Here is a 25,282-nt window from a genome sequence, read left to right as displayed (position 1 = left end):
TAATTGAATTTTTACAGGCGAAAATTCTGTCGGCTTTAACTAATAAGTTACATGTCAATATTTTCACGGTCCAACGTGGCAACACTGGCAAAAATGTGGGACTGGCCTAAAAACTTCACAATTTTGAATAAACTCCTAAAAAAATAGTGGAAAATCGTGGCTTTCAGGTTTGAATAAACCTAAGACAGCTGTCTTGGATACTTTACCTACTTTTTAAGAAAGTAAGACGACAATCGATCCTATCCGGTACCAATTGGTGACTGGAGGACTTTATTGACGACCTTATCCTAGCGACGTCCGAGTTAAGGGAAGCCAGCACAAGGATCAAAGGTATTCTTGAATGTTTGGCAGATTATTTTTTCTGGCCGCCAGTTTTTCGTTTCCATGAAAAATTTCGTAGTGTGTGTCCTAGGAATTTCTGTGGTCCTTTCTTTGTGATCGTCTTAAAAGGCATAGAGTTTTCGAACCTCAGCGTCTGAGATACGTAACCATCGACCGATACGTTGTATGTGCCTGGTGCAGAGATAACCAAATACTTCCAAGAATCGTATTTAGCTCTTGTCTCGTAAGACGTTCGTCTTACGACTAATAAAATTATACTAATTTTACGACAGCTTCAGAGTGATTCTTCAGGGGTCTCCTCCAATGGTTCTTGCATAGATCGAACAGACCAAAAATAAAAATATTTTTATTTTGAGTGAAATATTTTTTTCTCTAAAATACCTCTGGTATTTTCCTGGCTTAAAATATATCAGTATATTTTAGTTAGGTAAGTGGCTTTTTTGCTTCAAAACAACTCCGTCAAAAAAGAATAGAATTCAAAAAACATTAAGATTTACGTAGCTTCATTATGAGAAATTCTTTCTACCTGCAATTTCGAGATAATGCTGATAATACCAACAACTCAATGCAGCTCAATTCCGCCTGAGGCCAACACAACTACGCACACTCCTCCTCCACCTTGATCTATTTCAAGTTCTACTCTTTACCCCCTCCCATGAAGTCATAATTTCTTCCAAATCTTTCCTTATGACCTCGTCTCATCTCATTCGGGGAATGACAAATGAAAATACTGTAGCCAGAAGTCTTTATCAGGGTCAGAGCCTCCTCCTTGGTTACGTAATGGGTAAGACTCCTTTGAATTTTTTTACGTAATTACGTAATGGGTTGGGAGACTGTGGGGAAAGTAGAGGGTTTTTGACGATGGCAATTTAAATGGTGTATTATTAATTTAAATTGAGCGCCATTTCCTTAAGAATTTCGGCATTTTTACTAAAGATACTATATTAAATTTAAATGGTGTATTATTAATTTAAATTGAGCGCCATTTCCTTAAGAATTTCGGCATTTTTACTAAAGATACTATATTAAATTTCAATGAAAAATATTAAAAGGTCACAGTTACTGTTTCAGTAATTGGAACTTTACTAGTTTACTAGTAATTTTACTAGTTAAATTACAATTTAACACCATTACTGTTACTACCTGTGCGACAGACAGTTTTATCTTTCGCTGTAAGAATGAATAAATTAAAAAAAAATATTATTTCTTTAAATTTTACTAAAATTGACAAAATTACGATAAATTCTGAATAATTTGTCCATTATAAGAATTTACAGATTTGAAAAAGCGTAAAAGATTGGGCCTGTCCGGGATTTGAACCCGGGACCTCCTGCACCCAAAGCAGGAATCATACCCCTAGACCAACAGGCCGATGGTAAAATTATTATTTATAAAAAACATTATTATAAGAAAATAATTACCTAAATAGGCATATTTCGAGGCTGAAAGGCCCCCATCTGGGCCTTGCGCTCTTCGAAGTCCAAACTCCAGAAGCATTATTTTACTTCCAGCAGCTAGTCGATACCTAGCGGCATTGGTAGCAAGGAGACTGGCATAGTTGACCAAAGTTAGGAGCGTAGTTTCTAATAGTTGCGCCACGATAAGGGGTCCCTCAACTCGAATCAAAGGAACCCTTGAAGGAAAGAAAGATAATAGTAAAATGCAGGGGCGTCGTTCGGGGGAGAAGGGTAGTTCCCCCCCCCACAATATGGAGAAAAAATGATTATATCCTCAACTCGTCTCTAAACAAGTGTCTCTAAATAAGTAGAAAATTTACATTTTATTACAAATTACAAAAAATTACAAAATAAGTAAAAAAAAAAACACATCATATGAGAAAAAGAGAAAAGTAAGGGAAGATGAGAAGGCTTTAAAGTATGAATTAAGGAGGTGTGAAGTGCAGGTTATAGGTAAAATTGCCAGGATTTGAAATATGTAGCAAAACGGTATAATAGTAAAATATTGTATACACAGCGCCATATGCAGCGTAGCGGCTGGAGAAAGCATTAAAAGTGTCTCTAAATAAGTAGAAAATTTACATTTTATTACAAATTACAAAAAATTACAAAATAAGTAAAAAAAAACACATCATATGAGAAAAAGAGTAAAGTAAGGGAAGATGAGAAGGCTTTAAAGTATGAATTAAGGAGGTGTGAAGTGTAGGTTATAGGTAAAATTGCCAGGATCTGAAATATGTAGCAAAACGGTATAATAGTAAAAATATTGTATACACAGCGCCATATGCAGCGTAGCGGCTTGAGAAAGCATTAAAAGTGTCTCTAAATAAGTAGAAAATTTCAAAATTGAGGAACTACGATAAATTATTCAATACTCCTTGACTATCCGGATATGGACCCCTCTTGCCCCTTTCCCCCCACACCAAATAAACTGCTGGAGATTCACCCTTGGCAAAATGGTCCGAGGAAAAAGTCCGAGAAAAAAGCAAGGATACAGCTTCCGTCAGCGAAACATGAAAACATTGGAATATTCATTTCAAATATAAACATTCCGAGGAGTCATTACTTTGCACCACCTGGAGTACATCCTAAAGCACCACGTATACCGCGCAATTCCACCACACGCCTCCTGACGTATGTGATTTTTGAGAGTCAGTGACCCCTCAAAACATTCATAATAAGAGAAAATCTTGCACTAAAGCATTTTATTTCATAAATACCCCCCCCCCCCCAAAAAAAAAGTATTCCAAATTTTTACTGAAAGATTGAAATTTGTCCAAAAATTATAACCGGATTCTGGAAAATAATTGTAATACTAAAACAACACGAAAATAACCGTTAAACAAAAATATGGCAAAAATAGCTGGTCGGGGAAAACAAAGAAAGTTTTATTGAGTTGGGAAAATGAATAAAAAGTAATTCGATCGTACCAAAAGTAAACATTTTAAATATTAATTCCTCCATGATCTGTACAATAAGTTTTGAACTGATACATCATATGAGAAAAAGAGAAAAGTAAGGGAAGATGAGAAGGCTTTAAAGTATAAATTGGGGAGGTGTGAAGTGAAGGTTATAGATAAATATCAAACGGTTCGTGGTAACGGACTATAGTAAGGAGCGAACCGGCTCAATAGTAAACGAAACTCTAAAAAACGGAATTCTTATACTAATAGATACATGAAAAGAATTACATTTTTATGATGATTTTAAATATATAAGTTTAATCAAATTTAGACTTACCCATCAAAAGCTACGAGCCTGAGAAAATTTGCCTTATTTTGGAAAATAGGGGGAAGCACCCCCTAAAAGTCACAGAATTTTAACGAAAACAACATCATCGCATTCAGCATATCAGAAAACCGGGTGCGTGTTTATTTATTTATTTTTTTTTTTATTTCAGGGGTGATCGTATCGACCCAGTGGTGCTAGAATATCGCAAGAGGGCTTATTCTAACGGAAATTAAAAGTTCTGGTACCCTTTTTAAGTGATCGACATAGCCATTTTGTTCAGCATAGTCAAAAACCTAATAACAATGTCTTTAGAGATGACTTACTTCCTCACTGTCCAAGGGCTGCAAGTTACAAAATTTGACCAGTGTTTAGCTATAGTAATGGTCATTGGGAAGTATAACCTTTTCAGGGTTTTTTTTGGTTGGGAGGGGGGGTTGAGGGGAGGGTGTAACGTGGGAGGATCTTTCCATGGAGGAATTTGTCACGGGATTAGATAACTCCCACGAAGGGAGCGCAGGATGTTCTAGCACTATTTAAAACAAAAACAAAACAATTAAAAAATAAATATGGAAAAGTTTTTCCAACTGAAAGTAAGGAGCAGCATTAAAACTAAAAATGGACAGAAATTAGTGCGCATATGTGGGGTTCATGTCCTCCTAAATACTTCGCTTTTTATGCTAGAATATTCTTAGTAATTTCAACTATTTATTTTATGGCCTTTGTGATTTAGGGGTCATTCTTAAAGAATTGGGACAAAATTTAAGCTTTAGTGTAAAAAGCGAGGTATTAAATAGGGGCCAAACCCCCTCATATACGTAACGGAAATATACAAATATAGAAGTTCGTTATGTAATTTAATTCGCAAGTTGCGTATATTTTCTACAAACAAAAACGTTCGTATAAAATTAAAAGCTCTAGTTGCCTTTTTAAGTAACCAAAAGATTGGAGGGGAACTAGGCCTCCTCCTTCACCCCCCTTTTTTCTGAAAATCTTTCGATCAAAACTAAGAGAAAGCCATTTAGCAAAAAAAATTAATATGCAAATTTTGTTGTAATTATTCATGTGCGGACAGCCAAAATAAAAAAATATATTAATTCAAAAACGTTCAGAAATTATATAAAAAACAAGTTTTTTAACTGAAAGTAAGGAGCGTTATTAAAACTTAAAACGAACAGAAATTACTCTGTATATTAAAGGGGCTTTTCCCTCCTCAACACCTCACTCTTAACACTTAAGTTGTTTACTGTTTTAAAAAGTTGAGTTGAGAGAAAGAGTCAAAGTGGCCAGACTAATTTCTGTTCCTTTTAAGTGTTAGTGTCGCTCCTTACTTTCAGTTAAAAAACTTGTTTCTTTTTCATTTAATTGTATACATAGCGCCATGCACAGCGTGTCTCTAAATAAGTAGAAAATTTACATTTTATTACAAATTACAAAATAAGTAAAAAAAAACATATCATATGAGAAAAAGAGAAAAGTAAGGGAAGATGAGAAGGTTTAAAGTATGAATTAATGAGGTGTGAAGTGCAGGTTATAGGTAAATTTGCCAGGATCTGAAATATGTAGCAAAACGGTATAATAGTAAAATATTGTATACACAGCGCCATATGCAGCGTAGCGGCTGGAGAAAGCATTAAAAGTGTCTCTAAATAAGTAGAAAATTTCAAAATTGAGGAATTACGATTACTAAATTATTCCAAAACAAGTCCTATTTTACCTGAATTGCGTGTTATTTGAATTCAGTTTAGTGCTCTCTTTTCATTAAGGATTTTTTTGGAGAATGGATAAGCATTTAAAAGTGTGCATGCTGGAAAATGTGTGCATGCAGTTGGGCTAAAAGAGAAGATCTTAGAAGAAGTTAAGGCTTAAACAAATATAAAAGATGGCAAAATTGCAAATGAAGATGACGTATCAGAGAGCGGTAAAAGACAAGTCATACATGATCTTATTTAACTTCAATACTGGCGTACCATTTTCAGCATTAAATTCTTATGAAAATGAGAATTCTCATGAAAATGAAACTCTTCTCATGAAAATCATGAATCTCATGAAAATCTTCTCATGAAAATAAAATTTCTCATGAAAATGACATGGAAATTCTCATGAAAATGAGAAATGAGAATTGCTGTATTGGGTGCCCCGATATATGTTCATGAATATGTACCAAACCCAAGGCAATGCTACAAACGTCTAAAATTTGGCCATATAGCTGTAAACTGCTGAGGAAAAGAGAAAATTGTGCAAAAGCCCATAATTTCAGAATCTGTCCCTCAAAAGATGAATCAGCCCCCCCAATGCAGCAACTGTAATGAAGCTCATACAGCCAACAACAGAGACTAAAAGCTTTACAAAGAGAAGGGCAATAAATTAAGACAATCAGTAATTAATGGAAGGACTGTTAGCCCCGTTGCAACTTTCCAAACAACCCAAGCCACAAGACCTACTGGATTGGCAAACCCCAAAATATTGAGAAGTTATTAGAAGTTCTATTGAGAAGTTAACAAAGCTGGTAACCTCCCTCTGCTCCATCCACCAACAACAAAAATATACACATGAAACAAACAAAGAAATCATTAGGGGCATGGTTGTGAGCTCAGTTCTAATGAAGATCCATCAGATGTTGTCACGAGTACATCAGATGGAGTAGGATGTGCTTGCAGGGGGGCAAAACTAGGAAACAAAGGTAAAGGAAAAGAGAAGATGTTGAAAAAAATGATTAAAGGAAGAGGAAAAAAGTCCCAAGCAATATAAACGTCCTACAGCAAAATACACAGGGTTTGAGAAGGGTAAAGGTAATTGAGCTCATCCGTAATCTCATCCTCAGGTTACAACCAAATTTAGTCTTGTTACAAGAAACATTCCTTACTGCAGAAAATCTACACCAAATTTTCGAGGATATACTGCAGAAAGGTGGGACAGGAGCCAAGGAACTAGGATGGGCTCATAACCTTGGTCAAAGATTGCCCGGTTCATATTGTGCAGACTAGTGTACCAGAAAGAAATGAAATAGGATCATAATTTTGGCCATATTTAGGAGTGCATGTATGGAATTTCTCACTAAAAAATAACAATACCTGAGAAAGATATTAAGCATTGTTTAAGAAAAGAAAAAAGAAAATTTTTTTTAACTGAAAGTAAGCAGCGACATTAAAACTTAAAACGAACAGAAATTACTCCGTATATGAACGGGGCTGTTCCCTCCTCAACGCCCTGCTCTTTACGCTAAAGTTTGACTCTTTCTCTAAATTCTACTTTTTAAAACAGTAAAAATTTTTAAGCGTATAGAGTGGAAAATTGAGGAGGGAACAACAGTTACAGGAGCAAATAGACAGGGTACCAGGTAGAAATATGGTGTTTTTGCTAGGAGATTTTAATGCCCAGGTTGGTAGAAATAGGGATAGATGGTATCCTAGCCTAGGTAATTTTGGTGTAGGAAAAGAAAACAGTAATGGCTATAGGCTTTTGCAATTTTGTAGGTATAACAACCTAGTTATAACCAATACGGTGTTTGGTCACAAAATGGCCCATAAGTTGACATGGTATTCGCGTGATGGTAAGACAGCAAACCTTATTGATTATGTTATTGTAAACAGAAGACTAGCAGGATCAATACAAGATACTAGGGTGTATAGGAGTGCCGTTATTGATGTTAAAAGTAAAGATCACCATCTAGTAGTGTCTAAGGTTAATTTAAAGCTGAAATTTCGGAAGAGTAACTCCCTCCCGGAAAGTTATGATGTTGGTAGACTTCAGGATGAAAATTTGAGAAAAAAATTCCAGGAACAGTTGAGTACTAAACTTGAGGGTTTAAAATTTGACAATGTGGAAGATGGATGGAATAATTTCAGAAAAACAATTTGTGAAGTTGCTGATGGTGTCCTAGGGAAGAGTGCTAAGACAGCAACTAGGAATATTAGTGAAAAAGCTTTAGGTTTAATAGAGAGTAGAAGGGGTTTGTATAAGAATTATCTGAGCGATAGGTCGTATGAAAACAAAAGGAATGTAAAGAAAGTGGAGAAAGCATTAAAATATGAACTAAGGAGATGTGAAATGGAGGCGATGGATAAAATTGCTGAGGATCTGGAAGATGCGGCTAGACGGCATAATAGTAAAATATTATACTGGCATGTTAATAAATTGAAAGGGAGTAGCCGATCCGGACTAGTCCCAGTTAAAGATAGAAACGGGGTCACAATTAGTGATAAGGAAAAAGTTAAAGAAAGATGGGTGGAACATTTTGAGAATGTGCTAAACCGAGATACAGTTGCAAGAAAAGATATAGATGAAAATGAAAAAGTTTGTGATACCTTGGATGTGAAGGAAGATTTGTTTAGTGAGGAAGAATTAGCGACAGTACTAGAAGGATTAAAAAATAATAAGGCCCCAGGTGCGGATAGTATGATTAATGAGTTCCTTAAATATGGTGGCTCTGAGGTTAGGAATAAGCTACTGAAGATTATGAACATGATTTTTGAAAAAGGGGAAGTACCCAATGATTTTAGGAAAACCTTAATTAAACCACTGTATAAGAAAGGTGACAAGAGTGAATGTCGGAATTATCGAGGCATTAGTCTGGTCTCTGTAGGTAGCAAATTACTGAGTAATATGATACTTTTTAGACTGAGACATGCTGTAGACAAAGTTTTAAGGGAAGAACAATGCGGTTTTAGAAAAGGTAGAGGATGTGTCGACCATGTTTTCACTCTTAGGTTAATAATTGAGAAGTCCCTTCGTTGTCAAACACCTTTGGTCCTTAGTTTTATCGATTATGAGCAAGCTTTCGATTCTGTTGATAGAACAGCGTTAACAAAGGTCTTATCGTTATATGGTATACCAGAAAAATACATTAAAGTGATTTGCGCTATGTACGAGAATAATACTGCTGCGGTTAAGGTAGGAAATGAGGTTAGCAACTGGTTTTGTATTAAATCAGGAGTTAAGCAGGGTTGTGTTCTATCCCCCTTTATATGGATCATTTTGATGGACTTCGTCTTAAGGAGCACAGGAAAGGCAATTGGAGACCATGGAATCAAATGGGGAGGAAGAACGCTCCTGGACTTAGATTATGCTGATGATTTAAGCATATTAGATGAAAGTGTGAGCAAAATGAATGAATTTTTAGAGGTTTTACGAGTTCAGGGTGCTAAAATAGGCTTGAAAATTAATGTTAAGAAGACTAAGTCACTAAGGTTAGGAATAAGTGAAGATGAACAGGTGACCTTAGGTAACGAAAAGATTGATCAGGTTGGGAGCTTCAGTTACCTTGGTAGTATTATTAGTAAAGATGGTGGGAGCAGTGAAGATGTTAAAAGTAGAATAGCTAAAGCTCAGGGTGTTTTTTCACAGTTAAAAAAAGTTTGGAAGAATAGAAAGATAAGCCTACAAACCAAGATTAGAATATTGGAAGCTACAGTGATGACAGTGGTCAAATATGGCTCTGAAGCATGGACACTCCGAAAAGCAGATGAAAATTTACTAGATGTTTTCCAGAGAAATTGCCTACGGATTGTTCTGGGTACCCGGCTGACTGACCGTATTTCAAACAGTAGGTTGTACGAAAAGTGTGGTTCAATCCCGCTTTCTGGGGCTATAATGAAAGAAAGGTTGAGATGGCTAGGCCACGTTCTACGGATGAAGGATGACAGATTACCGAAGATTGTCCTTTTTGGCCAACCGTCTGGGGCTACACGGAAATCAGGTCGTCCTTGTCTGGGTTGGGAGGATGTCATAAATAAGGATTTAAAGGAAATGGGAACTTCCTGGGAGGGTGTAAAGAGGGAGGCTTTAAATAGATTAGGTTGGAGGAGGAGCGTGCGTAGCTGTGTTGGCCTCAGGCGGCTTGGTGCTGCAGTGAGTTATTAGTAGTAGTAGTAGTAGTTTTTGAATAAATGAATCTGAATCTTGTTAGAGCTCATACCATATGAGCTCTTAGCTCTTGTTACTTACAGTTCTTTTTTTTCTCTGAGTTACTGTTTAAATGACAGAAGTGTTTTCCCCTCCTAGACCTACTATGGAGCCTCTAAACATGAAGCCTTTACAGGCGAAGGGTATTAGTGTCATATATTTATTCTATGTTCAATTCTTTATAAATAAATCTTACCTTGGAAAAACAACTGTCCCTTCCGGAATTGCATACAATCTGATCTCATCCGCAGTGAGATTTTCCAGATAATCAAAAAAATCATCTTCGATATGACCAGGCAAAGTTTCCTTAAGGTACTCAATATCTATTCAAAAATGAAATGAATAAATTGATTTAAAAAAGTTGATTCCATTAGCAGCGAGATTCTCAAAATAGTAAAAACAATCATCTTTGATATGACCAGGTAACATTTCCTTAAGGTACTCAATATCTATTCAAAAATGAAATGAATAAAGTATTTTAAAAAAGTTGATTCCATTAGCAGTGAAATTCTCAAAATAGTAAAAACAATCATCTTCGATGTAACCAGGTAATATTTCCTTAAGGTACTCAATATTTACTCAAAATGAAATGAAATTAATAAAAAACTAGAAAAGTAAATAATTTCTTAGGCCACACCTTTCTCATTTACAAGTGTAACGAAATGAAACTATAGAAAAAAGGGGGATAACATTTCAAGTTATACAGCGGAAAATAAAAAAAAAAAATAACAAAAAACAAATAAAAACAACCATATTTTTTCACATTGGCTTTGTCCTCCGGAGGCCTTTATCAACGGGGGAAAACAAATTAAACTAAATTAAGCAAAAGCAAAACAAAACACAAATACAAAACTCAAAAATTCAAGCTTCAAAAAAACTCAAATTTGAATAATGTTCAATTTAAAAAAAAATGTTCACCATGCAATAGCACGGAAACAAACATTAAAAGGCTTCCGGAGGTGAAGCCGATACTTTCGAATTTTATTATTACTAGTGAAAAAAAATTTCTTCTTCTGTTATGTTCCAATGTATTATTTGAAATATTATACCCGTTATTCTATATTTTCAATTCGTTTTAATTGTGCGAAATGAAATGAAGTCTCCTTAAGAACATTGATGTAAAAATGAGATGACTAAAGCATAAAAGAGGATGGTTTCATCAGCAGGGAGACTGTACAAGTTTCCTTAAGTTACCCAATAGTTATTCAAAAATTAAACGAATAAAGTTAAAAGAATTTTATCCGGAAATGGGGAATTTCTAAGACTTAGATGAAAATCTCGTCTGAAGTACAAACCAATGAAAATGAAATTTTGCATTTAGTTTTATTTTTGCGAAATGAAATGAAGTCTCCTTAGAAACATTTATATAAAAAATGAAATGAATAAAGCACAAAAACAGGCTGATTTCATTAGCAGTGAAATTGCACAAGTTTCCTTTAGGTATCCGATAGTAAAAAGATAACGAATAAAGTTAAAAGATGATAAAATTTAGTTTATATTACAAAAATTTGTCATTTCAATATATTAGATCCTGTCTCTGCCTGCCTAGTTTGTTCAGCGTAAAAACTTAGGAGAGTGAGAAGCAAGAATTTCAGATAAAGAAAGAACAAAATAATGAAAGAAACACAAAAAATAAAACAAATAAGTGGAAGAAAGTTGAGCAAAATGATTTTGACAGGATATTCTCACCAAACAGGACATGTATGATGCCGCCCTTGCCCTCTACAAGTATGCGAGATATTGTTTCTATGACACCTCACATTTGAGGGGGGGGGACGTCGAACAAATACGATTTTGGAGACCGAATTGGCCAGGCACGAAGAAGAAAAATACAAAACAGAACAGCAACAAATAACAACAAGTTTTGACAAATACAGGCAAACGATATATTTCAGAACCATATCCACGGCTTTCATAAGGATTGTTAAAAATAAAAAGCTACGTGATTTTCAGGTTCGAATATTAACAAGGCCAAGTAGGGTATACGCATTAGTTCATAGCACGAATCATTTTTTAGACCAAAATGACCAAACATGGCAAAGAAAATTGCCCCACAGATAATGCAAGTGCCAAGGTTTAGCTCAGAAAATAAGAGAATTAGAATTAAATTAGGAAAAAGTAAAACTCTGAATTAATTATATTAGTTAGTTACAATACATAATTAATCGGAAGAAATTAGAATTAAGCTAGAAACAACAGCCAGAATAACTTTCGAGACCGAATTGACAAGGCACGGTGAAGAAATTAAGGCCTGCCTTTAATGCAAAGATTTAGTTTAGATTCTAAACAAAACTGGAAAATAGCATTAAATTGGAATAGACTAGAATATATTAATTATAATTTTTAACTAACTATTTTAATTGGCGAGACTTTAGAATTAATTAGAAGAAATCATAATTAAATCAGAAAGAAAAAGAAGTTTTAATTTTTAGATCGAAACAGGCATGGCGAAGAAAAATATTCGATATTCGTTGACTGTCTTTAGTGCAAAGATTTAGTTCAGAGACCAAAGAAAACAAGGATTTAGCATAAAAATTGGAAGAAATTAGAATTGATTGGAATGATTAATTAGAATTTCTAAATAATTACATTAATTGATTAAACTTTAGAAATAATTAGAAAAAATTAAATCAGAAATAAAAACAAGTTTTATTTTGAGATCGAACAAGACATGGCATTAAATTTGAAGATTGAAGGCTTTGTACTCTAGCGGTAGCAAGTCTGAATTTACAATAAATTAGATAAGGTCAGTATTTAGATTTAATAAGAAATTATAATTCAATCAGACAGAAAACCAAGAAACTTTCTCAAGACCAAATTAGACATGGCAAAAAAAAAAAAAATTTCCGATGTCCACGGTCAATCTTTAGTGCCAAGGTCTATTTCAGCAAGTTAGCGAAGTTGTATATACATATTAAACAAAATAACAGGTCTTTTACAACTGAAAATGAGGAGCACCGTTAAAACTAAAAAAAAGAAGTTAGCGAAGCTTTATATACATATTAAACAAAATAACAGGTTTTTCAACTGAAAATGAGGAGCACCGTTAAAACTAAAAAAAAAGAAGTTAGCGAAGCTTTATATAAATATTAAACAAAATAACAGGTTTTTCAACTGAAAATGAGGAGCACTGTTAAATAAAAAAAAGAAAAACAGAAAAAAGGAAGTTAGCGACTTTTCATATATATATTAGACAAAATAACAGGAAATAAGAAGCACCATCAAAACTTAAAGAAAAACACAAAAAAAAGTTATCAACGTTTTATATGCATATTAAATAAAATAACTGGTTTTTCAACTGAAAACGAGGAGCACCCTTAAAAATGAAAGAAAATCAGAAAATAAGGATGTTAGCGAAGCTTTATATAAATATTAAACACAATAACAGGTTTTTCAACTGAAAATGAGGAGCACCGTTAAAATTAAAAAAGAAAAACACAAAAAAAAGTTATCAACGTTTTATATGCATATTAAATAAAATAACTGGTTTTTCAACTGAAAACGAGGAGCACCCTTAAAAATGAAAGAAAATCAGAAAAAAAGGATGTTAGCGAAGCTTTATATAAATATTAAACATAATAACAGGTTTTTCAACTGAAAATGAGGAGCACCGTTAAAATTAAAAAAGAAGAACAGAAAAAAAGTTATCAACGTTTTATATGCATATTAAATAAAATAACTGGTTTTTCAACTGAAAACGAGAAGCAACATTAAAACTTAAAAAATAACAGGAAATGACGAGCACCATTAAAACTTAAAGAAAACAGAAAAAAGGAAGTTAGCGACGTTTTATATACACATTAAATGAAATAATAGGTTTTTCAACTGAAAATACGGAGCACTATTAAAACTTAAAACAGAAAAATGGGAAGTTTTATATATTTTAAATAAAATAACAAGAAATGAGGAGCACCATTAAAACTTAAACAAAAACAGAAAACAGAAAGTTATCGACGTTTTATACACATATTAAATAAAATAACAGGTTTTTCACCTGAAAATGAGAAGCACCATTAAAACTAAAAAAAAAAAAACAACAGAAATTATCCCAAATATGAGGAGGCAGTCTCTTTCTCAACCATCGCTCATTACGTTAAAGTCTTGAAGTTCTTTAAATATACATCTCATTCAAATTCAATGGCTCTTGAGTTTGAGCGGTCTTTCTTCAAGAATTGAGCCGAAAAAAGTTAAACTTAAGCGTAAAGAGCAAGGATCGAAGAAGGGGAAGAAATAGGAGAGTTGGTTTTGATATTGATCCAATTCCAACTACTGTCCTATGCCAGCCTGATTATTCATTTAAATTCCTTACAGTTAAATAATTATCTCTTAAATAGCTAATTCATGTAATTATTTATAATTAAATAATATATCTTAATTAAAATCATATAACTTGGTGATGTTCTTTAATTATATAATAAAAATAGTTAAATGTTTGATTATTCAGCATAATAATTCACCGTAAACCGTAATAATTCAAATGATGTTCAAGTTCACCTTAGCAACGGACATTTAAGCCAAACGGAGAGAATTTGATTTCGACGGGACCTGCGCCACATTAACTTGAGGTTGAAATAAAAAATTAGCACACCCCATTTAGAAGAAAATGAACAAAATGAAAATGAGCTTGTTATTACTGTGACAGGTTTGTGACACGCAGAGGGGATTTATTCAACGTATGGATCGCGTGATTCGATAACTCATATGATAATTATGAAAGACAAAACATTGAGAGGAGAGATGAACTGAAAGATAGAGAAATTGTAAAGACGACATCAGAATGTTTGAATTGGTTCAGTTATAACTCGAACAACCATGTATGCCTTAAAAAAATAGGAAAAATTGGGAATTCAGTCATCGGGAAAATATGAAAAATTCAGTCTACGGAAATCGGGAATTCATACGCTAGCTTTTTGACGGCAGCGGGCATAAGAAAAAAATATATAATAAAGTGAATAAAAAATCATCATATAATTAACTAAAGACTTATGGTACAAAAGAGCCTTAGAAGGGATGACTTGAAGGTGCAGCTGTCTTTAAAAGACAGCTATATAAGACACATAATATAAATATTAAATTATTGATATTTTTATTATTAATATTTGAATTTTTACAGACGAGAAGTGTTGACAAATTTAATTATTTAGTTTTGCTTTACACGAATCAACTTGGCAACAATTCTGAAAACGTAGTACTAATCTACATTGTAACGCTACCATCGTCATTACTCTAAAATGCTAAAAAGCTATAAATCAAATGACTATATTTAAAGATACTTAAATGTATCAATTTTTCCTGATAGCAACAAAAACATTTTATTTATTGTACAATTATTATCCTTAAATATATGTTAATAATAATTACGGATTATTTTATAATTATATAACTATAATCAGGCTACAAACTAATTATAATTTTATGATTATATATTGTCGTTAAATATATAATGTAAAAAATATTATATATTATTTACAATATTAAGATATTATTTGTATGCATATCTTATTTGTTACTCTCGTAATTCCCTTTTCCTTTTTTTCTTGTTTACTCTTTCCACAATTTTTTATATATTATGGTATTCAAGGACCGAGAGTAATTTGCTGGTTTTTTCCCCTTAGTTTGCATTACCGGAAAAAATATGAATTTCCTGAGTCTATTTTATTATTTCCCGGATGTATTTTCTCTATCTATTTTACCAAATAATATTTTATCAAACCTAATTAAAAATTTAAGTTAAATTTTATTTATTTTTAACATTTTATTATTTCCCGAGTCTATTCTGTTATGCGTCCTATTCTATTGTCTATTCTATGTGAGTCTATTCTGTTATGTTTTCTCAAACAGGAAAATTATGAAGAAAAGCTTTCGAACTAAGAATTAAATCAATTGAAGAATTAATTAAAGATTAAGAATTAATTAAAGTATTAATTACAATTAATTAATTAAAAAAAAATTAAAGAATAAAATAAGAACTAAAAGAAAAACAAATAAAACTTCCGAGATTTAAATACTTTGAATACTTTCTAAGTAAATACTTTTTTTTTAAATTTCTGAAATACTTCAAAGCTTGAAAAACGTTCTAATTTGAATACTCGCTAAGATTCTAACACTTATAGATAAGCATTTATCTGTCTGTTTTTCCCTGTCTGTGAGTTGTCTCGTTTTCTAGTTGTCATACCTTTTCTGTTTGTCAAATTAAAATTAGGTGACATTAGGCAAAAACTAGTCGAAAAAAGCCAGAATAATGAAAGGCACCAAGTGGCGTGGGCACATCAAAAGTTTTAGGGTGAATTCATTACTAAAAAAAAGAAGGTAAAGGATGCGTGACTAGACCTTTAAGGTCCGAACCAGCGGTGCTGATCTCCGTATCAAGGCCATTCAGCCAGGAAGTGCAATGGGGGGATGATGGCCAGCCATCCTGTGCTTTTGCACGCCCTTTCTGTTTACCTTCCCCAGATTTCTCCAGGTATCCTTTTAGAGCTGGGTGGACTCTGGCTGAGCTTAAAGAGTCACGCCACCGATCCCCGTCCCAAACCAAATAATTGGGTACACTAGGATTCGAACCCTCGCCCTCTTGGACAAAGGATCCTAAATGCAGCGCACCAATCCACTTGGCTAGGACGAATTCATTACTAGATATTTTCAAGAAGAATTGGCTATGAATGGGTTCAGGGGCTCGTTAGAAAGATCAAACAATATATTGAATATAACATTATACAGAATATCAAATAATAAGTTGTACAATAACTGTGATACGACCCCACTATCAGTCCAAAATCTGTACTTTCAGTAAAAAATGGACTTACCACTTTTGGAAAAAGAAAAATTTCTCAAAAATTTGAGACACTCTTCTAACCCAGCAAAAATAGTGAATTCGCCATTAAAAGGATTCTTTCTGAAGAACAAATCAAAAACTGCATTTTCATTTCGCTTTCCAGCTTTCCAATAAGCATACGCCATTGTTATTTGGTATAAATCTAAAAGAAATCCAATTAAGATTAGTCAGTTCTCAGCCTAGAGGTTGCATAGCCATAGGTTGGAGAAAAAAAAGGGTAAAGGATACGGCATTAGACTTTACAGTCCGTACTGGCGGTGTTGATCTCCGTTTCTTGGCCCTTCAGCCAGGAAGTGCAATGGGGGGTTGGGGGCCAGCTATCCTGTGCTTTCGCACACCCTTCCTGTTTACCTTCCCCAGATTTCTCCAGGTACCCATTTAGAGCTGTGTCGACTCTGGCTAAGGTTGGAGACGATTAAAAATATTTAAGGATCTTTAGTTTACTAATCAATACATTTCAATTAAATATAGGTACAAACATAATAATAAAATTAAGTACAAGGGACAGTGAAAACAAAATCTATTTGTTTTGATTCGTTAAGTGAAACCTAAGACAACCTTATATATTTTAAATTATATATTTTATATACTTTAAATAGTATTAATTTAATGTAGTTAATTTGTTGTTTGTTTGTTGTTATGTAATTTTCCTATGGCCCATGGGCTTTTTCTGGAATAAATTATTATTATTATTATTATTATATCTTGGAAGATCCAGACTTCAATTTTTAACGAAAAAAAAATCCATATTTCAGTTATGCGGTAGTAGGCGCCAAATAAAAAAAAGAAGAAAAATTAATGAAAATCAGCAAAAAAAAAACTAAAACTATTTGGCACTTAACAGCCAAAGAAGCTGCAGATTTCATTTAAAAACAGTTATTATCTTGATTAAAATGTAGATTTCCGAAGAATAATTTAGTTTTTCTTGAAGTTCAATTGTCTTCAGGAATCAAAGACTGATTTTTTATGGGCAAAATTCCATGCTCTGAATTTGCCACAGTTCAAGCGTGGCGACACTGACGAAAATGTATGTTCCCATAAAATCTCTATAATTAAAAAGCAAAACAAAAGCAAATCTTATACAATCGCAGTTTTCAGGTATGAATAGACCTATGATAGCTTCAGGGGGGGGGTATGTCCTAGATACAACAAAAAGGGGAATTAGCATGCATCAATCAAGAGGTAATGAGATAATTAGACTTAAGATATCAACAAATTAATTAGAGAAAATGAAGATCAAAAAGGAGTTTTTTGAGGCCAACAAAGATACTGAATGAAGAAAGCAATTATTTCGGGAGGATAAGTGCATCCCTTCTTCAGTGCACTAGGAAAAGGCTAGAAGGAAACAGGTTCACATCTTATGAACAAAACAACTCCGATATAAATAAACTAACAAAAACAAACGACACTGAAAGTCAACAGAAAAACACGAGTAAAACCAAAATCGGAAAAATTAAAAAAAATTAAAAACCAAACAACGCAGAGAACTGACAAAAATAACAAACAAATAAAATCTAAGGCCAACAGAAAAAAAAGGTAAAACCAAAATCGAAAAAATTCAAGAAAAAAACTAAGAACCAAACAACGCAGAGAACCAACAAAATTAATAAACAAATGAAATCTAAAATTAGCAAAAGTAAAAGATTTGAGAAGCCAAAAAACCTAACTTCAAAAGCAAGCCAGTCACCAATGTCTATGATCAAATAGTTAGTGGTAACGAACTGTAAGTTAGGAGCGACTTGACTCAATAGTAACAGAAACCCTAAAAAACTTAATTTTCATAACAATAGATAGAGAAAAAGAATTGAGTTTTAATGCTGATTCCAAACATATAAATTTCATTATATTTAACGTTACCCATCAAAAGTTAAGATCTTGAGAAAATTTGCCTAATTTTCTAATAAAGGGAAAAAACATTAGCAAAAAGTCAAGCAATCTAATTGGAAATTACATCATCAGATTCAGGATATCAAAATTTTAAATTTTTTGCCAGAAGAAAGATCATGGATGCTTTTTTATTTCTTGCTTCTTTTTTTCCCATGGATGATAGTATCAAAACAATGAATCCTAAGAAATCAAGAGAGGACTCATTTGAGCGGAAATCAAAGGTTCTAGGGCCCTTTTTAGGCGAACAAAAAGATTGGAAGACAATTAACCCTCCTCACACGCCTCTTTTTCCAACAAAGACATCCTATCAAAATTTTGAGATAGCCATTTGATTCAACATAGTTGAGAGGTACAATAATTATGCCTTTGGGGATGGCTTGAGCCCCTATAGTCCCTGGGGAAAGGGCTGCAAGTTACGCAATTTGCCCATTGTTCACACATAGTATTTGTTATTGGGAAATACGGATAGAGGAATGTCCAGCTAGGATTGGACACCGGCTTGAGATATTTCATAATGTTATTGCTAAGCTGGAAGGCATAGTAAGTAAAGAAGACGTCCGAGGCAGCTGGCGAGATATATGGTAAAGGTGGGGAGGCAAAACCCATCGGTGTCCCCGACCATAAATAGAGCATAGTTTTTAAGGTGGAGAGGCAAAGGGCCTTGAAGGCCTGAGCCTCGACCCAATGATAGTGGGTCCACCTCTCCTAATAATAATAATAGTAATAATGCTGGAAAATATACGGAAAGTATTTGGAAGTATTTTCTTTGGGAGGTACTTTCCGTGGGTAGAATTTTCCGTGAGGAGGAAAGTTCCTAAGGTTAATTTTCAAAGGGAACTTCACATGGGGAGAGGGAAGGAGATTTTCTGGCACGATTTAGAAAATAGAAATTAAATAACAAAAAAACAAGTAAGCTGAAAATAAGGATCAACATTAAAACTTAAAACAAAGAAATTATTCCCTATGTGAGGGGGTTCCTCCTCCTCAATCCCTCGCTTGTCATGCTAAAGTTTCTTAGTATTTTATGAAAAAAACGTCTTACTTCTATTAAACGGCCCTTTGTTTGAGAAGTCGTTCTTAAAGAACTGGGCCAAAAAGTCTGACTTTAATGTAAATATTTGAGGAAGAGGCAGCAGTCCTCTTCAGAGAAAGAGGACAAAAGGAGTAGAGAAGCATAAAAAAGAGCAAAGGCAGTAGTAAAGAAGAATAGCAACAGAATAAAAAATGGAGAAAGTAAAGAAATTACTTTCCTTCATAGTGAGACGTCCCTTGTTATCTGTTTGAAACAAGAACATGAAAGGGTTAAAAAAATCCTTTTGTTTGTACAGCAATGTTATCTGTTGGTTTCTTTTATTGCTTCATGGTTACCAGAAAATCCCTTACCTGTTAAAAGAGGCTGCACAATACTGTTTTGCCACAGGTGATCATTGCTAATAACTTCTTTGGAATTCATTGCTGAAAATGAAGAATAATGATCAGGTTAGCAATGGCTATCAAACAAGGCATATGAGCACATAAATCAGTCCAAAGGAGTAAGAGGATAATAAAAAAAGACTTGAAGGAAATTGGAATATTGTGCAGTGGAATACAGAGTCTGCACAAGGAGGAATCAGGAGGAGGATGAAGAGTTGTGCTGGCTTCAGGCAGCTTGGTTTTACGGGTTGTTAGCAGTAGGTCAGTTTCTCCAAACTCAACTCCTTGCTGTATAAACATTAAATCAACAAGGGCTTTGAGTTTGGATTAGAAACGTGTTTTTATATCTTTTGTGAAAAAAGCGAATAAAAGTTTATTCCTACTCCTCAGGGTTGCCTCTTCACCAAGATCTGGAGGGGGAGGATAATTTTATTTTTGTCGAGTTTTTTCAACAAAAATACTCAAAAGAGACATGTTTCAAAACCTAGGAGGTAAATACCCCCCTCCTCATGACTGACACAACTATTACTCCTACTAAGCCTTACAATGTTCTACTTGAATGTATGGTTTCACATGCAGTGAATTGATCACTGCTTGGTAATACAAGGTCTAGTATTTGGTTCCAGCTGTCATTGGGCTGACAGCAAAGAAGATTAATTAAAATTAACTTAACATGTAATTTTAGGTAAAATTAATTTAGGTAATTAATTTAGTTTAATTAAATTAATTTAGGTAAAATTAATACTAACAGGTAAAATTAATTAACAATAAACATCTATGGGTGACTTAGGCCCCAAAAACAGTCCACAAGAAACTAATCATCAAGTATGGATTCTTTTACTCATTTTCTCAGCAATGTTCTAGCCCCTGATAAAAAAAATTGTTCAATGAGCTTTCATTGAAAACCATGAAAATAATGTTATCTTCTGTTTTTAGATCACCATTCCAATTTTCACCAGTTCCCCATATTCTATGCTTTTGAATATGTAAAAGTTATAAGAAACCCATTGGACCCATTGGTAAAATAAATTAACATGAAATATCTATGGGTGACTTAGGCATCAAAAACAATCTATGAGGAACTAATCATCAAGTATGGATTGGTTCACTCATTTTCTCAGCAATGTTCTAGCCCCTGACAAAAAAATTGTTCAATGAACTTTCCTTGAAAACCATGAAAATAATGTTATCTTCTTTTTTTAGATCACCATTCCAATTTTCACCAGTTCCCAATATTCTAAGCTTTCAAATATGTAAAAGTTATATCTAAAGGTCAAAACTTACTTTTTTTGGGGGGGGGGCTGTTACAGTAGCTTAGCTATGAGGAACAATCAAAATTAAGGGTTGTATATAAGCTACATTTTCTAGGGTAAAACAACCTTCATGGTCCTAATAGGTTTTACCTTAAATATGGCATTTACAGCAAGATAAGGTGTACTGCATTCTCCTGACATAATTTTTTGATTGCTATACTACAGCATCAGTTGAATCTTCAACAATTTAAAATGAAAAGACTGGAAAACAAACAGCAGCACCTATCTTACTGCAGTATCTGGCATTGAAAAAAGTAAGAATTCTAAAAAGTAGAAAAAACAGAGAACTGAATAATCAAGATTATTAATTTGTAATTTTTTATAATTGAAACTGAGCCTTTTTCTGTAAGTAAAAAAATCATTTTTTTTAAAGAACTGTTTCAGCTCAAAAACCATCTCATATGGGTTTAGTGTCTGATTTGATTAAACACTCCAATCTTGAATGCAATTTGATTAAAATACTAAGAAGAATAAGGGACAAACAATTAAAAATTTATCCAAATACTAGAAGTGGGGTAAATAATAAATAATTTAAAAAATTTTGTTTGTCTGAGACTAGTCTTTGGTTCTTTAGTAGGAGAATTCTCTTGGTTGGGTAACAAACCATTATGATCAGAGAGCATAAATGGTTTAGTCAAAATCAACAGGTACACTTATGTCTACAAGAGTTCATTATTATTCTATATATAATATAGAATAAGCAAAATAAGGCAAAAAAATGAGACATAATATATGAGTCTCTTTTCTTTCTTGCTGAAAATACAAGAAGCAAGTGCAGAAAAGTGTAAAAACTTGCAGAAGCAAATAAATGAACTATTCAATGAACTATAAGTCCATTTAGCTATTATGAAAAGCTATACAGATGCCATGGAACCTATTCCTCATTCTATGCAGTCAGATTGGCTTTAAGAAACGAAAACAGTACGAAGGCGTTTTTTCTTCAATTTAATGTCAGCTTCACTTTGTCTCGATTGTGTTTTGATGTGTTGAAGTGAGAAGTTAATTCTAAGTTTTGTAGTAAGGGAATTAACATATCTTAAATTGTTAATATTTTCAAATTCAATAGTTCTGTTTAATGTCAGCTTCACTTTATCTTGATTGTGTTTTAATGTCTAAGTGAGAAGTTAATTCCAAGTTTTGTAGTAAGGGTATTAACATATCTTAAATTGTCAATATTTTAAAATTCAATAGTTCTGAATTAAAAAAATAAATCAAACCAGAGATATAAGTGAAAGTAAAATCTAAAACAGACAGAAATCATCCTATATATATGCAAGCTTATTGAGCTTAAAAGAGACCTATATATAGGTCTAGCTTATAAGAGAGGTCATAAGAGACCTATATATAAGAGAGCTACAGTTCATGAAGCAAGTAAATGAACTACTCCTAGGTCAATTTTTGAATATTTCACTAAATCAGAAAGACTTCACAGAAGAGTCTGGGAACTTGAAATGAGAAGAAATAATTATAAAGAGTCTGAATCAATTATACCCCAAGACTTATTAGTATTAGAATACATATTAGCAGTATGACATAGATGATGTTGATGTACACTCATGTCTACAACTGTCAAGGGAATTCAAGTTGGCTATCACATGTTGAGCAGTTGTGTCCACACATCATTTTAACAACTCTTTTTTGTCCATCTCAAGTCTATCTGACTTGGTCCTTGACTCACTTTGAACTGGTATTTATGCCAGAATTTAGAGTTTATAACCTAAACTTCACTACATTTTAAAGCCCCTGCAAGACAAACTTCTATTTCCAAGACAAGCTAATGCTAATTCACTATGTAAAGACCTAACATGTCTAGAAACAATAATAATTAATTCACTGAAAGCTACCAGAAATAGGTTGGTAGCAGATTCAATAGCTTGGTCACTTTGTAAGAAAAGCATATTTGCTTATTTATTCAGAAAGTTGCCAGGTGTAAAACTTGTAAGCATGGTGCCATGTTGACAGGTAAGCAGCAATATTTCAAATCAACATAGGAATATTTTATTAAAACTACATCAGTGACCATTAAGGGGGGGGAGGCAGTTTTGTTTTTAAAGGGTTACTATAATATTCAGAAAGAGCACAGAATAAGGCATCTACTAGTACTACTTTTATTTTATTAACATTTATAAAACTTTTACTTTATAACATTTTATTTTATAACATTAATTTTATTTAGGATGCACCTTATCTTGCTGTAAATGCAATTTAAGGTAATTTAAGGTAACATGTTTCCTTTAGATGTGTCAACTACCGAAAATTTGGCTAATAAGTTACCCTTTTTTTAGGGTGGGGGATATTTTCACTGCACCAAAGAAAAGAAACAAAACAAATCTAACCCTTCCTAAATTTTGAAGAACTTTGTCCCTCTATATTTTTAGAAATTGGTACAATTGGGGGTAAATTTGTAACTGAAAACATAATTAGCAGAGATGAAACTTAATACATCACTTCAGGCCTTTTTTATGCTCTTTTATACTTCAATAATTGCTTCTGGGGAAATTATGTTTGGTTTCTCCCAGAAGCAATTGTTGAAGCATGAAAGACCATAAGAAAAGGCATCAAGTGATATATTCACTTTTATCCTAGCTAAATTATGTTGTTAACTAAATATTTACTTACTAGGGACTAAAGCTATATCATGCCCCATTAATAGCAGAGGCCTAGCAAGGGTTTTCAGCACCAAGGGACAATGTCAGTTCTTATCTCTCTCTATAGGCTACTATCAATTCCATAATGTGAGAAAATAACCTTTTTCAGTTTCTACTCAGAGGTTGCACAATTGCCATGCCCCATCCCCCCCCCTGCTAGACCACTGATTATAAGGAATGATATCACTTGTAATGAGAGTGATTAGACTATTATATTTGGAAAGTGTATTGAATGGAATGCTAAGATATATTACTTTTTTTCTATCTGAGTTCTGCCTTACAGCATGAATATACTGATCACAATAGAAAAAACTATTCAAAGCCTTTTGGGTCTGAAGCCTAGCTTAAATCAAATTACAAATAGCCTACACAGTTAGAAACAATAGACTTAAGCTACTGGGCATGATCTTCACAAGCTGACTAAAGCAAGCTTATAGGCTACGACAAGAGAATGGACACCCAGTTAGGTTGTGCAACAAAAATGCATAATATAACATAGGCCTAAATAAAGGTTAAAATTTATTTGTAACATCAATTAGGCTTAGCCCACAAGTTAATCATATCAATTATTGAGCACTCAGATTTCATCAATTACAAGCAAAAACTAGTTTATGCATGTGTCTTACTTCACAATATCCAAATGTTTTCATCCAAATTTTGAACAGATTTCAAACGATTTTATTCTTAATCTTCTAAAGAAAGTTAGCAGTGATCACGAAGACGAACGGGGCAAAACTAAAATGAGATTATTCTCCCTGGGAATATTACCCTTGACTTATTATTTGTATCTAATAAAGTATAAAGTAGGTTTTTGAACAGGTTCAGAAACCTAAAATAGGTCTCTGGAAAGACGTTTTAACGAGTTTATTATCTGTAGTTTCCTTATTCTTTACAAGTCCCTCATTAAATTTTAATTAGACAATTGCTCCTATTTGGATTCTAATTAATATTACTGCCGAACATAAAATACAGAGCAGGGGCACTAAATTAGGGGTACAATATAGAGGAGCGGTAAGGCAGAAGGTGTATGGATTGAATTTATGCTTAAAAATCATTGAATATTGATTATTTGATTCAGTCATATTCTTTTCTTTCAATCATAGCCATTATCTTGCAACACAGCAATATCAAATTAAAACTTATCCCAATAAACCAAAATGTTGGTGAACCCCCATTTTGTTTATAGTGCTACCAAAGAGTGGCCTACTGCCAGTGGTAGGGTAATTGTATAGCACTCTAAGTATTTAATCATAGATTGGTCAGAACACCATTCCATTTAAATTAGTTAGCCAGCAAGTAGACTGTAAAATATGCCAGTGAATTTTTTTTCTATTATTTTTAATTTTTCTATTGCCTAAATCTCTGGTTTTTGTTTCATCTTGTCCTTGTAGCAGCAATGTCTCCCGCTATAGAATGGAAGTAGTTTTAGTCTCCATTGGTGCTTTCAAGTCTTTTTAAGTGTCACTTTCTCATAGAGAATCTTTTCCAGAGAGCAACAAGCTGTTTTTACCCGGTTGACTTTGCCTGATAATGCCATGATGAAACTTGGAAGTAAACATTCTCTTTGTTGCGGTAGGTCTTCTTATTTTATGCACAAACTTTTTTTTTAGAACCGGATTAACCAATTGGATGAGTAACGTCCTGTGCGCCAGTTTTGGCTTTGGTAGACCTTAGGTGCGGTCTTGATTGATGGTGAGGTCCTCATTTGGTGGATCTTATTGGTACTGGGCTTATTACGGACGGCTGAGTAAAGCTATT

General features: G+C 33.4%; 1 protein-coding gene, 1 long non-coding RNA gene and 1 other non-coding gene across 3 annotated transcripts in view; 1 reads left to right on the top strand and 2 right to left on the bottom strand.

The window, feature by feature from the left end:
- Positions 1 to 24,336, bottom strand: part of LOC136035169 (nicotinate phosphoribosyltransferase-like) — a gene marked incomplete in the record, with an annotated part of 75,579 nt that extends 51,243 nt beyond the window's left edge. The window contains 5 exon segments of the mRNA XM_065716742.1: positions 1,764 to 1,975; positions 9,628 to 9,754; positions 16,235 to 16,405; positions 19,534 to 19,605; positions 24,151 to 24,336. Of these exon segments, the coding sequence (XP_065572814.1) occupies positions 1,764 to 1,975; positions 9,628 to 9,754; positions 16,235 to 16,405; positions 19,534 to 19,603 (580 nt within the window).
- LOC136035170 (uncharacterized) overlaps positions 1 to 25,027 on the top strand; it is a 74,773-nt gene extending 49,746 nt beyond the window's left edge. Inside the window, exon 3 of the long non-coding RNA XR_010619355.1 lies at positions 25,014 to 25,027. This is a non-coding gene — a long non-coding RNA (uncharacterized LOC136035170). The remainder of the gene's footprint in view (positions 1 to 25,013) is intronic.
- Trnap-ugg (transfer RNA proline (anticodon UGG)) lies at positions 1,642 to 1,713 on the bottom strand. Its single transcript has one exon. It is a non-coding gene; the product is annotated as a tRNA-Pro (tRNA).
- Positions 25,028 to 25,282: the final 255 nt, after the last annotated feature.

Source organism: Artemia franciscana, chromosome 14, assembly GCF_032884065.1.
Source record: "Artemia franciscana chromosome 14, ASM3288406v1, whole genome shotgun sequence".
In the NCBI taxonomy this organism is placed as follows: domain Eukaryota; kingdom Metazoa; phylum Arthropoda; class Branchiopoda; order Anostraca; family Artemiidae; genus Artemia; species Artemia franciscana.
This window is presented reverse-complemented; position numbering and strand designations above follow the sequence as displayed.